At 35.7% G+C, this 14340-nt stretch overlaps 1 protein-coding gene across 1 annotated transcript in view; it reads right to left on the bottom strand.

Annotated features, from left to right (window-relative positions):
* Hcn1 (hyperpolarization activated cyclic nucleotide gated potassium channel 1) overlaps positions 1-14340 on the bottom strand; it is a 356122-nt gene that overhangs the window by 52842 nt on the left and 288940 nt on the right. The window contains exon 5 of the mRNA XM_021208583.2: positions 13331-13477. Coding sequence (XP_021064242.1) covers positions 13331-13477 — 147 coding nt within the window. The remainder of the gene's footprint in view (positions 1-13330; positions 13478-14340) is intronic.

Raw genomic sequence — 14340 nt, 5'->3', positions numbered from 1 at the left:
CTTCCTTCAGTAAAAGTGATATGGAAGCATAAGCCAAATAAACCCTTTACTCCACAAGTTGCTTCACCCACAGTGTTCCATCACAACAATAGCAACACTAAGTAGGACAACTGTGTAAGTCCCTCCGAGTCTAGACGGTAACTTTCAGAACTTTTCGAAGGGGACTACTACCACAGTGTGTGTAAGCACCACAGGTTCATGACTTACTGAGCGTGCTATGTTTTTTCATTTACTTATAATTAAAAACACAATGATTTTTAGAACATTATTAGCAGAACCATAGAGATGAGCCAAATAGGTCTCAGAAAGATAATTAAACAAAAATCACACGAAGTTCAAACAAATGAAGCCAAATTTTAGAGAAATCTTCAGTCATTCTTAGAGCATTGTTGTCTACCAGTGGGGGTCACCAGACAAATAGAGTTTCTGGAAAACTGAAATGTGGCTAATATGCCTGAAAATTGACTTTCCAGCTTACTGAATTCTAATCAGCTTAAGTGAAAAGTTCAAAACTTGTCAAATTTAGAAAAATCTGTATGGATGATCTCGGAGAGGCAAGCATACTCTTTGAGCTGTGTAGTGTATGAAGTCTACATATAGGTTGTTTCTAAGGAAAATCTGGCACCCAAATCAAGATGTGTTATAAACACACACAAAAAAAATGTGTTCCAGATTTTGTACTGGAGACTACAAAAAACAAAAACTCTCACTTTAATGATGATTCTTACATATACTGCATTCTGAAACTACATTTAAATAACCACATATAAATTCATATTTCTTCTCATCATTAACAAAACTACTGGAAACTTTAAAGAGACTTATGATTCAGGTTCTCTTTCTACTGGACAGTGAACAGTATTATGAAGTAACGTTGTGTCTATGAACATCTTCACTACATGTACACATGTGCCCTGTGTGAGCAGAGCCTGCCGAAACCAGCATCCCAAAGCAGTAGTTACAGTTGAGGCCTGCCAAATGGGTGTTGGGAGCTGAACCCAGGTCCTCTGAAAAAGCAGTAAATGTTAATCCTTTCTCTAAAATTTGCCCTTAAGGACAGACATATCCCTAACTCTTCTGATGCTTTCTTTTCTATTTGAGTATGTCCTTCTGTCCTGTCAGAAAGCTTCCCATTTTTTTCTTTGTCTTATCCTGAATTCCTTCCTTCTCCTTTACAAGAAAGAAACTAGAAGCACTTCATAGGTCTCACATTGCTCTCTGCCATTAACATTTAGTGTTGGTGACACAATATTTGTATCATGGCTTAGTTTGATCCATGTTAAGTAAAATTTTTATTTTCTGAGTAAATGTAAATAAAAAATAATATATTGAAATGGCTAACCAAAGTTAATTTTAAGTGGCCTTACTTCTAAGGATGTCATATACATAAGATTAGTACTTAGAGCACTTGATAAAGCATATTAAAATAATAAATGTTAAAAATTAAAAAGAATCAAAGCATTTCTATGTCATGCTAAGGTTTTCTAAAACATAGTAGACGAGGTTTCAATCCAGATTTACAGAACCTGAATCTAAACCTTTAGGGGATATGACTCAAAGTCTACTTACATAGTCAAGTATACTTCCTAAAATAAGCGAGTACCCGGAAGCCTAAATCTGGCTAAAGGAAGAAGTTATGTATGCATGTATTCCACATAAGTTAATTATAAATAATAAAAATAGCTTTGCAAACGTCAAGGGATAATACATAAGAAAACTCTTTTATTGACAGAATAGAGTTGAGAATGAGCTGTAATTTACATTCTATTAAAAGATTTAGAAGTTACTTCAAAAGAAAAACGTCACCTCATTTCGAAATTGCAACTAAGTCATTTGATGGTTTGACTCCTAAGCTACAAGATATTTTATTGAGTATATAAGAAACTCACCTCAGAAAAGGACACATTATTGTTTTATAAATGTTCTGAAAGTGTATCTAGACATTGAATGACAATTTAAAAACTTGCTCTCACTTAACTTTAAAATATTACCCTTGATTCTGTATCTCTAAGGTGGAAGATTTCAGGTTGTTTCTCTAATGGGGACATTCTCTCTTGCCTTCCAGAAAGCTTTTATTGCAAGTGTTACATAATTTGAGTGTCAAATACTATGAAAGAAACTTCAAGGGTAAGAAATACTTATCTTTAATATTTAAATTATTGGAGTTAAAAGGGTTACAGGTAGAACAAAAGCGACCATCAGTGGTATATAGTTTCCCAATTTTAATTTTGTTTGTTTTCCATTGCATTCAGACTAGCTAGTTATATATCAAACTAGCTTTACTTTTGTTTCTGAAAAAGGGAAACAAAATGTGTTTACCTCCACACCACTGAAGGCATGGTTCATATGTCTCCTTGATTCCCTTTTTCTATACTCTTATGTCGATTCCTCAAATTACAATATGTCCTTCAATATCTTTCTTTATCATAACCTAGGGTCCATCATGTGTTAATTATATTATATATTTAAAACTTAGTAAGTAGAGAGAAAAGCTAGATGGCAATTGCTTTTAAATAATGTGAACTCTAGTATTTTCCAGTAACACCTGCTTCAAAACCTAGCTATACCATTAATTACCAGATGGACAGTCTTCAAGTTGTGGGTCAAACAGACTTATCATTTATATCCGTTAGGATTTTATGTGTTGTTCCATGTCATACACTTAGCTGTGTTCCTCCAAAATGTATACACTAGCAATTACAAACTCATTAAGAGAAAAATACATTCAAATGTGATAGAGTTCAAACCAAGTCAAATTGGGTAACTTTATATGAGCTCAGCACAAATGAACTCTGTCAGTGCTTTATTCTTGACTTCCAGACTTCTGGAAGTATGCATAAATGCCTCTATCATTTAAGCCATCCAGCCTTTTACGTCTTGTCATAGATGCCTATGAAACACAGGAAGTAAGTTTGTTTAAATTGAGGAAGGCAGTTGCCCTTTCTGTAGGACCGCACCAATACTGCAGTATCACTGATCCTAGCAATGCAGAGGCTACAAGAAATCTAATGATAATAAATCTGAACAGACATGGAAAAGTCTGGGTGCCTTGGGGCCTTGTGAGGGTTTCATTTTGGGGAGAAATGAGAGTCATGTAGATGTAGTGTTGGTTGCATTGGTTGGCTCAATGATGAGAAGGTGGCATTGAGCTTGCTGGTATTCATGACAATGTGCACAGGCAGGCAGAAGACAATGGTTCTGAAGATCAGGATGAGAGATGGAGGATGGGTGTCATCTTATGGAAACATGTTGAATCCCATGCTGGCTACACATAACATAACATCTATAAATTTAATCAAAGTATGAAGATTATAAGTGTAAATTAAATCTTTATCTCTACTGCTTGTACCTGAAACTATTTCCATCGTAATTAAAACTTTATCTATGACAATTTAAACACGATCTCTAATGTGCTTTGCCTAACTGGCAAACTTTGTTCTTCCGTCTCTATTTTGATTATTACACAGATTAGAAACTTAAAATTATAACAAAAGACTAATTTTCAGTCTTGGAAATAGTTATTGTGGTAGAAATAGGTAATGTTTGACTAGGTCTTTCTCTCATTAAAATAATAAAAATTGCTGTATCTGCTGTCTCCATTTCTGGATTCCCTAGTTAACTAAAAATAAAAAAAAGGATTATTAAGCAAATTTTGTCTGCTTTGATTTGTACAATGTACTTAAATACATTATAAACATATTTCAAAAAAAGTAATAACCAATTTCTGTTCTAGTGTAGATAGAATCTTTAATACAAACTATACATTTTTATCTTTTTTAATTGAATTATTTAAGGTACCTGCCACCCAGCAAGAACTTAAAGAACAGAAATAATAACTTACCCATGTAGAGTAATTTGAATTTATAATTTTAAAACCAATATATATCACCTCATTTAATATTTGCAATAAGTATGGAAAACTGTTATCATTAGCTTGAATTTAAAAGTTGCCATGATCAAGTGTACTGTAGGCAGGAATCACTTTTTTTTTTTTTATTTCACTGACATACATAGATATAAAAATTAATTACTTTGGAATGATTTAAAACCACAAAATATTTCCATGTTATATAAGATGTCCTTTTATACACCTTATTCCATATTATCAAGTGTTTATGATCATTAATTACAATAAGGCATTTTGTGTATTTGAAGTCATTACTCCAGAACTAGTAGTTGGTAAGATTTTGTATTTTAGTAATTTTTATTTTTATATTGTTCCAGAATCTAGTCCATTTGTCTCATCATTAAGCACAAGAGTTACATCATTTTTGCTTTAAAAAATTAAGATTGCTTAAAGATGAAGAAATAAATTGCAGACAAATTGATGTTGGCTGTAACTATTAAAATTTTTTTGCTTGAAAAAAAATTTAGGTAAGAGCTTATGCATATGCATGCTATGTATCTCATGCAGATGTGGTATATAATGAGAATGCATGTGTATATATGTCTAGAAAATAATTAAAATTCTACTTAAACAAAATATCATATTTGATATTTTAATTATTCGTAACATATAAACAATTATTATGACATATTTTTTTATTCAGGAAAACAACTCTGGAAGTAATTTGTATCACTAACTATAATATTACATAATCACACTACATTATGATTCCTCTTTGGTGCCATTGTTTTCTGCCCACAAATGTGTTCTCACTTACAATTAGTTTAAAACATATTTTCTCTCAAGTTAATTTAAATAGTGTGAAGCATGTATTGTTTTTCACTTACACAATTTCTAAAGTTCAAAATTTACTGTAAAGTGGTTCAGCACAATTAAAACAAACATTGTAAGAACATAAACCATGTGCATTACTAGGGTAGGGAAGGAATTTTTAAATCCTCAAAAGTCTAACAACTCTAAGGATCTCAAGGGTTCCACGTCATAGTGTGCGATGGCTATTTTTGGTTGTCAACTTGACTATATCTGGAATAAACTACCGTCAAGAAATAAAGGGTACGCCTGTGAACCAAATCTTGAGGCAGGAAGAAAACATGCCTTTGATCCAGATCTTGAGGTGGGATGACATTTGCTTTTCATCCAGATCTACATACATTTTTAACCCAGAACTTAAGGCAAACCCTTAACCTGGGCCACACCTCCTGCTGGAGCCTATAGAAGGACAATGGAAGAAGGAAGACAGTGCTTGTTTTTAGCCTACTTGCACTCACTGTGCCAGAACATTCACGGAACCCTACTTCTTTGGGAATCCAGCTTACACGGAAGACCAGCTGAAACACCCAGCCTCATAGCATCCCTCTCTATGGACTCAGCATCAGTGCCTGCCTGCTGGTTCCAGTCCTGCTTGAGGTTCCTCTCCTGACTTACTTTGGTGATGGACTACAATATAGAAGTGTAAGCTGAATAAACCCTTCCCTCCCCAGCTTGCATTTTGACCCTCGTGTTTCATCACAGCCATAGAAAACCTAAGTAAGATACAATGTTCCATTTCTATTAGTCTTGGGACAGCTGACTTTCAGTATATACATTTGATCAGCACAGTGGTAGGCTAAGACCTTTGCAAGTGTTGATGAGTCTCTGTCATTTTTCCATCTCACCTCACAGTCTATAGAGATTTATCTATATTGACATACCGTCCCAGAGTGGCAATAATATGTTTTATTTGATGACGCGATATCACAAACCAAAGTTCCTCAAGTACTTGACATACTGTTTTCCCTGAAATTATGTTTAGAAAGTCAGTGTTGTATCATTACAGTGTTATATCAACATCAGTGTTTATCATTACAACTTCCCCTACCACCCTCACTAAACACCATCACCATCATTATTACTTCTAAACCATGTCCATCACTGTACTGGTTTGAATATGAGATTCCACTTGTAGGTGTATATAATTGAATACTTGGTTCCCAGCTGGTGGTGCCATTTCAGAAAGTTGTATAACCACTAGGTGGTAGAGCCTTGTTGGAGGACATTGAGCCTTGACAGTTCGTATCCTGGGACCCATTCCCAGTTCTCTCTCCTCCTTCTGAGTGTAGATTTGGTGTCACCAGCTAGTCTCCTGCTCCTGCCACAATGCACATTCTTGGTCTGCTGCTGTTTCTTCACAGCAGAACTATGTCTTCTGAAGCTGGAAGCCACAGTAACCCTTACTCAAGTTGATTATCTTAGGTATTTTGTCATGGCAACAGAAGAGGCACTCAGGCCATCATCTTATTCCACAGATACTAAGACAATCTTACAAAGCTAAGTACAAAATAAGAATCCATGACACTTTCATGATTTAATAAGTTTTATAGCTCTTTTATATGCATTTGGGACACTAGTTTTTTAAAAAATATAGATTTGTTTTGTGTAATATTCTCAATTCATAGTTCTATGTTAAAAGCATGGAAAGTAAATAATTTGCATTTGGATCAGTGGAGAACCTTGTTGAAAATGTTTCTGCTAGGGCCAATGAGAAGGCTTTGCAAGCACAGGCACTTGTTAACAAAAACCCCTACCTGAATTTAATCTACAAATTACTACCCAACTCTGGGAACAAAAATAAAGGAAGGAAAGGGAAACCTATTGCAACTTGATTTCTGGTTTCCACATATAAATAGTAGTTTGGGCACAACTTCACACACACACACACACACACACACACACACACACACAAACCGAACCATACAAAGGCACACACTAAATTAACATAATACCTTTTAAATGTATTCATCTCAAATCTTAGTTTCCTTCTATGTTAATAAATATTGATGGCCACACTGACTAATCAGTGTACTTTGAAATTTGGTCTTCAGTCACCTTCATTTCAGTGTTAGTTCTATTGTTTAGTCATCTTTTCTAACATCATGAACAATAATTTCATCACTATTTTAGTAATGGTGAAAGGCATGTCTTTCTTCAACAGAAAAAATAGTTTAATAATGAAAATACTTTATATTTAATTTGTCTTTACAAACGTCTATCTTAAATCATTGTTGAACAAAAAAAAAAAAAAGAAAGAAAAAAAGAAAAACTTTTGTTTTGGTTTCTTTCTTTCTTAAACAAAGAAAAAACTGAATTAGAAACCCGATTTAGTATAGTCTTCTGTTTTGCCTCTGTCTCTTTCCCTGGACCTTTTCTTTCTACTCTTTGTTCTAGTCATATTCCACATTTGCTTCCACATTCAGAGTAAACCTTTCCTTTGAGGCTTTCCTGAGTGCTCTCTGTCTCCACGAACACACTCATTTTTGTCAGCTATTTTGGACTATGTAGCCTTGTTTTATCAATTAACTATGGGTGATTTCCTGCATCTTCTGGATTTCTCTTAATGCGTTTTTGCTTTTAACTTCTCGTTCTTTTCATTCTTCCAGTTTATTTTACTTTATTTTTGTCTTTTCCAGTATAGAGACATTCCTTTGAGACTGAAATATGCTTCTTTTTATTTGCCTTTCCAGTCATGTCTTGGTCAATATCTTGCACACATTAAAAGAAAAAAAAATCAATGCAAGTGGTTTTCCATCTTAAACAATTACAACATCCAAAAAACTCTAAGCCAAGAGAGAAAAGACTTAAATTCTTTATGGATGTTGTTTGGAATTAGAACCCCCAAAAGGTCACACACATCTTCTTTATCTAATCACATAAGTACATGATAATTTGGCATTTTGTTACTTGTGCCTGTTACATAAGTATGTGATAACACTGGGTGTCAGGCATAGCTTTACGATGCAATGCATCTCACCTATTTTGTTAATTTTAACAAAATGAAATTTAGGAGGCATTTTTAAATAGTGAAGTATAGACATTTAAAAGTTATTCAAAATTACACTAAGTACTTACTCAAAATTTTCTTTCTTGCTAAAAAAAACAAAAAACAAAAACAAAACAAACAAACAAACAAAAAACACTATTCTAAAAATTAAAGGTCAGAGGACAGGATGATGCTCTCACCCATTTCATGGTCTGTGAGAATGCAGTATACTGACGTTTTAAATTCTCCTGGGACACATGATCTGTACCTATTTTCAGCACACATCTCCCCACATTCCATTGTTTAAAAATAGACCGGTTCTGAACTTTAGAGACTGTCTTGGAAGGGCATTAACCTGTTTCTTGACTGTTAGGTTTGCCATTCTTCTTCAATGGATTCAGTATAATACTAATTGGGATAAAAATAGACCCTCTCCTTTATCTCTACTTCAACAAGCACTCATACACATGGGGTAGAGCTCACTGAATTTTCTAATTAGATTTTATTTTTAAATATACTGCTGACATTTAGTAAAGCACACATCAGTCTTATGATCTTAATATTTCAATGTCAAATTTTGATGCTTGGGGCATTGTCTCCAGAGAGCTGCCTGCTGAAACGAAGGAAGAACTATTAGCAGATTGTTTGAATAACTTCCAAAGGAAATGGGACATACAATAAGGCACACATACTTTGGCAACTCCTGAAAAATACTTTAAGTCAACTTTTGAGTGCTTTACATGCAGTTACACTTTTTTCTTTCCTTTCTTCCTTCTTCTTTTCTTCTCTTCCTTCCTTTCTCTCTCTCTCTCTCTCTCTCTCTCTCTCTCTCTCTCTCTCTCTCTCTCTTTCTCTTTTTTTTTATATTTTTGCAAACATGCCTTTACTGAACTAGAAAAGCTATTAAGGCTACAATAATAGGCTACTGTGCATTGAGTTATGTAATTATTTAAGACTTATTTTAAATGTTGGCTATGTGCTGGGCATGTTCCTAATCTTTTACATACTTTGCCATCTTAGTTTTTTCTTTTTTTTCTTGGATATTTTATTATTTACATTTTAAATGTTATCTCCTTTCCTCGTCCGTCCACACATCCTATTCCATACACCCTCCTTCTACTTTTATGAAAGTGTCCCCCCACTCACTCCTGCTTCCCATCCCTGGAATTCCTGTACACTGGGGCATCGAGCCTTCACAGGATCAAGGGCCTCTCCTCCCATTGATGCCCAACATGGCCATCCTCTGCTACATATGAATAGTAAATATTATCAATTTTTGTATTTAAAATGCTAAAAAGAATAACAAATGGTTTAAGAAATAGCTGAAAGTCACACATCTAGTTAGTGCTGGCTAGTGGTGTGATACTGTACAATTGATCATGGTACTAAGCTGTCTATCTGAAGTGTGTGTTCATTCACTATTTCTTCCAGAGAGGGAAGGACATGCACACTTACAACTGTCACCAAAGGATCAAGTATTTTTAAAGCAGTGGTTTTCAACCTGTGAATCTCAACCCCTTAGAGGTTCACAGGGGTCACATAGCAGATATCTGCATACCAGATATTTACTTGATCATTGCTAAGAGTGGAAAAAATTACAGTTATTAAGTGGTGACAAAATAATTTTATGGTAAGGGGCTCACCACAATATGAGGAACTGTGTTAAAGGGTTGCAGCATAAGGAAGGTTGAGAACCACTGCTCTAAGGCAAAGCAAGTTGGATATGTTCAGATATCTGAGATAGTGTAAAGTGCCTAAAGGTCAGACAGAGATGCCCAAGTAAGCAGGTGTGTAATTTTGACAGCCACAAAACAAAATCACAGAGATTATAGACAACAGAGATGCTGAATACATCACATTGTAACTTTTCATGTTTAAGAGGCTAATCTTCTGGGCACTAATATCTTAAAGAGTTTTTCTTAAAAAATTTTACTTGTTCTTTTCCTTTCAGCCTGAAGATGTGAGCTTACAGCAAAAAAAGGGAGTTTTAAGGAAATCTGTAATCATTTCATTCCCAGAACACCAAAAATTTCAGTAGAGCTCAGTGTTCAGATATGAGACTTAGCCAGTGCTGAACTGACAAGAACCTCTTTCTTTCCCTGTGAATCTCCCTTGTCCTTGATGTGTCACTACCTGGTTGTGGATGGGGCAATCAGGAATAACTGCTTGGTGATTCATTGAGTATCCTCTGTGCAGACTGTCATAATGCTCATATTGGTTCATTTGGGCTTCTCTAAAGAGAAGCATCAGATGGCCTGGCTTAAAAACAGCATAGATTTATTTACTACAATTTGAAGGATGAGAAGTCTAAGATTAAAGTACTAGTAGTTTGTGTTTGGTTAGCATGTTCTTATCTATAAACACATCTGCAAGCATGATATAGCAGAATTAACAAGACATTTCTGAAATCTCTTTTATAAATGGCAATGCTCACATCTACAAATATTATACCATCATAGCAGAATCACTAATTAATCCTCAGTTACCATCATCTGAATTTGGTGGAGGAGGGACATAATATCTTCCATATATTCCACCAATGTCCTTTAGTTATTGTGAGTGCAAGACTATATGTATGTGCCTTCCATAATATGGTCCATTGACAGTCACTCTCACCCCATTTTTCTTAACTCTTTGTTAAAAAAACCAACCCCTCTTAACACAGAGAGAGTTAGATTGCAAAATGGCAACATACAAAGCAGAGCTACATAGCACACACTGCAAACTCAGCAAACTCAATTACGAGGAAACAGTTCTGTAAACAGTAAGGAAAAGTATGTTGGCCATAGTCAAATGCGCAATGATACTAAGCTGTAAGAATGAAGCTCTCATCATGCTGAGCATGGCTATCTCCTCCCCCAAGTGCCACTGTTTCATGGACAACTTTCCAGCTACACTGAAAATCAATGATTCTTTGAGATGAGCTGCCATGCATGTAATCCATATTTATTTGTACTTACTTATCTAATTATTAATTAATTATATGTGTGGTGTGGAATGGTGCAGAATTCAAGGGGCACAAAGTCCTCCATTTTCTAAATCTCATTGCATGACAGAACAGAAAATACCTAAGTAAACTTTAAGAAAAAGCAAGGCAAAGCAATGTATGCACAGAAGATGTGATGGAGAATGTCCACAGAGGAGCTCACCTGGATGAATCACCCACGGGACAATTCTTTGATGAATTAATGTTAGTATCGAGACTTGAACAATATGCATGAGCCAATTATTTGTTAAAGGCTTTCAACAATGGATGACTGTGAGCATCCACTTCTGTATTTGTTAGGCACTGTCAGAGCCTCTCAGGAGACAGCTATATCAGGCTCCTGTCAGCAAACTCTTGTTGGCATCTGCAATAATGTCTGGGTTTGGTGGTTGTTTATGAGATGGATTTCCAGGTGGGGCAGTTTCTGTATGGTCATTCCTTCAGTTTCTGCTCAGATCTTTGTCTCTGTAACTCCTTCCATGGGTATTTTGTTTCCCCTTCTAAGAAGGATTGAAATGGATGCTCACAGCCATCCATTGGACTGATGTACAGGGTCCCCAATAAAGGAGCTGGAGAAAGTACCCAAGGAGTTGAAGGGGTTTACAACCCTATAGGAGTAACAACAATATGAACTAACCGTACCCCCAGAGCTCCTTGGGACTAAACCACCAATCAAAGAAAACACATGGAGGGACTCGTGGCTCCAACATATGTAGCAGAGGATGGCCTAGTCAGTCATCAATGAAAAGTAGTACACAAAGATTACAGACTAAGTGTTTGGGGTTCAGGGAAAAGGAAGAATAGATTTAACCTTGTATCAAAGAAGGAGGAGATAAAATCGGTTTAAGCAGACTGTCAAAGGAAGTGAGTCATTTATGGAATACATACTACGTAGGATAAAAAATTATTATCATTGTTGATGTTGCTGAAAGACTATAAACTGTCCAACTTGACTAAGGATCACTTTGCAAGGTGAAAGCAGAAATTAAAACCTGCAAAGGTAGCTAGAGTCTGAGTGCAGAAAGATTGAATTCATAATGTAACAACCATATATTTTACTGAGCAGGGAAATGAAGAAATGGTAGCTCCTGTATATAAAAGATTAATCTGTCATTTTAAGGGACAGTAAAGAGGACCTAGCCTCAAGCCCAGAGAAAAACTAAGAAGGTACTGCAAATTTTGGGCAGCGCCACTGGAAAAGAGAGCAAGGCATACATGTGAGATGTGTTATGAATGTAAATCAGAGATAGGATTTGCAGAACACAGGTTATAAAAGAAGATCTAAAATAGAACTCAAATTTTACATTCAAAGTGACCCAAAAGAATAACTAAAATTTTACAGAAAGACTGTAAAAGTTAGTGCATTTTGCTTAAGAAAAAAAAAAAGGTAATGACTTCATTACATAACTTCTATGGTGCCAGGGGATATAATATAGCTTTAAAGAAAATGGAATTCATGAAGATACTTAGTGTTAAATACTTAGACTAAAAAAATGTGTGATGAAATAAATTGAAGGACTAAGATCAGAGGCAGGAAATAAAACCCCAAAGCTTTAGTCAGTGTTTCAGAATGAAGAGGAACAGCAAGGGAAGCAGGATTTGTGTCTTGTTAGCAATGTAGCAAAGTACTTGAAAGAGCACAGAGCAGGAGGAGTCATTACCAGGAGGACTTTGATAACTTCCAAGGAGTACAAGTTGTTGTAAATATCTGGTAGTTGAACTGTAATATAACCATTACACAGAACATTCATGGGAAGTTTTATAATAAGTCAAGAGCAAAGCACTGTTTGATGAAAGAGTCAAGAGCATCCACTTTGGGTTTTGGGATGGAGCAACTGGTAGCAGAGGGAAGTGTCTGGCAGAGATGAGAACAGGATGTGTAGCAAAGATTACCTTTGGGTATTGCAAAATATCTTTTTTTTTCTGTTGCAGAATAAACTTTCTCTTCTTTTTTATTAGATATTTTCTTTATGTTTCAAATGTTATCCCCTTTTCTGGTCCTCCCCCCACCGGAAACCCCCGATCTTATCCTCCTTCCCTCTGCTTCTATGAGGGTGTTCCTCCACCTACCCACCTAAACCCACCTCTCCACCCTCAATTCCCCATACACTGGAGCATCTATCGAGCCTTCCTAGGACCAAGGACCTCTCCTCCCATTGATGCATGACAAGGCCACCCTCTGCTACATATGCAGTTGGAGCCATGTGTACTCCTTTGGAAAATGACTCAATGAGATACACAGAGTTGGCTTTTGGAAGCAGGCTAACATCTCCTGATCAGTGTGCCAAGGATGAGCAGAGTAAATGTATGAGAGGGAGAGTAAACTCTCAACGATAAAAATCTGAATAAGTGAACACTGTTCGTTGGCATAAAAAAAATTGGGGACATGAGGACAGTATAGCCACAGAACATACTTTTGAGAGCCAAGAACACATAAACTAGAATTAGAGTCATTAAAAAAGAAAAAAAAGGAGTTCCTGATATTTCTTTTGAAAGTTAGAAGTCTCTCAGTGAGGAAACAGAAGAGATGAATAAAGGCAACAATTGATGTATTAGCATGTAGACCTGATTATTCTTTTAAGTAGAGACACAAAATAGACCAAAGGGCTGTCCAGAGGAATAAAACAAATGATAATCTTACCTCTCTCAGAGGGTCATTAAGTTCACTGAGAATATTTTCCTCATCGAAGATCTTGCCTTGGTATCGGTGCTCATAGTAATCATGTATCTTCTGACGCATGTCAGCTGGTAACTTGTGGAACGACATGTATTGTTCCACTTGCTTATACTATAGAGAAAGGAGAAAAATAGAGACATAGTTAGGTCATGTGGGCAACCATCCTAGCATGCTACTGAACTATACTCAGTAACATTGAAAAAAAAATCTGTAACAAAAACGAATAAATCCTTGTCATAGCAGCAATTAAGTTCACTGAGGTCTAAGGTACTTACAGGTGTCACACTGTCTAAAGAATGCTACATAGGTGACCATATCCTGAAGAGAATGGGATGTGAAGAAGGCATGGCAGGAACTCAGTGTTAATTTAGGTATGCATCCCTGAAACAGAAATGATGGGGCCAGAATAAAACTGATAAGGTGGGTGCTATGCTCTATTACTTGAGTTCTAGAAGAATTCAACACACTGCTTAGCTCTTCATTTGAAAGAGACACTTTGTATTTGTCCGAGCACAGAAGGGTTTTAACCTTAAACCTCTGACTAATATCTGAATCTAGTTAGAATTTGAATACAGAGGCAAAGAACTTGACAGCTCTCTGAAGATGATAGATTCTTAAATGATAGAAGATGTTAAGAGACGGCTCCAATTCAGGGCGGAAGCGGGTATCAGCATGAGGCTAGTCCTCCAGAATTTTTGTAACTAAGATATTCAATTTTATTTAACTAATATTTAAATTTGATTGTCTATAAGACCTGAGGAGGGAGTGGCTTTTGGGAAAGGTCCATCTTTAGGTGTAATTCTAGAGATGGCTCCTCTGATAAGACTTTTATATTTATATAAGCAAATACTAAAGTCAGCTAAGATAACAAACCAGATCATAAAAGAGTAAAATGAGAAAAATAGATATCCGTCTGAGAAACTGTTGGAAGAGAATTCTAGGTATTGAAACCATACCTTTAAAAAAAAAGGTCA

The sequence above is a fragment of the Mus pahari genome, chromosome 11 (assembly GCF_900095145.1).
Source record: "Mus pahari chromosome 11, PAHARI_EIJ_v1.1, whole genome shotgun sequence".
Taxonomy (NCBI): Eukaryota; Metazoa; Chordata; class Mammalia; order Rodentia; family Muridae; genus Mus; species Mus pahari.
Note: the sequence above shows the minus strand (reverse complement) of the source record. Positions and strands in the feature narration are given on the sequence as shown.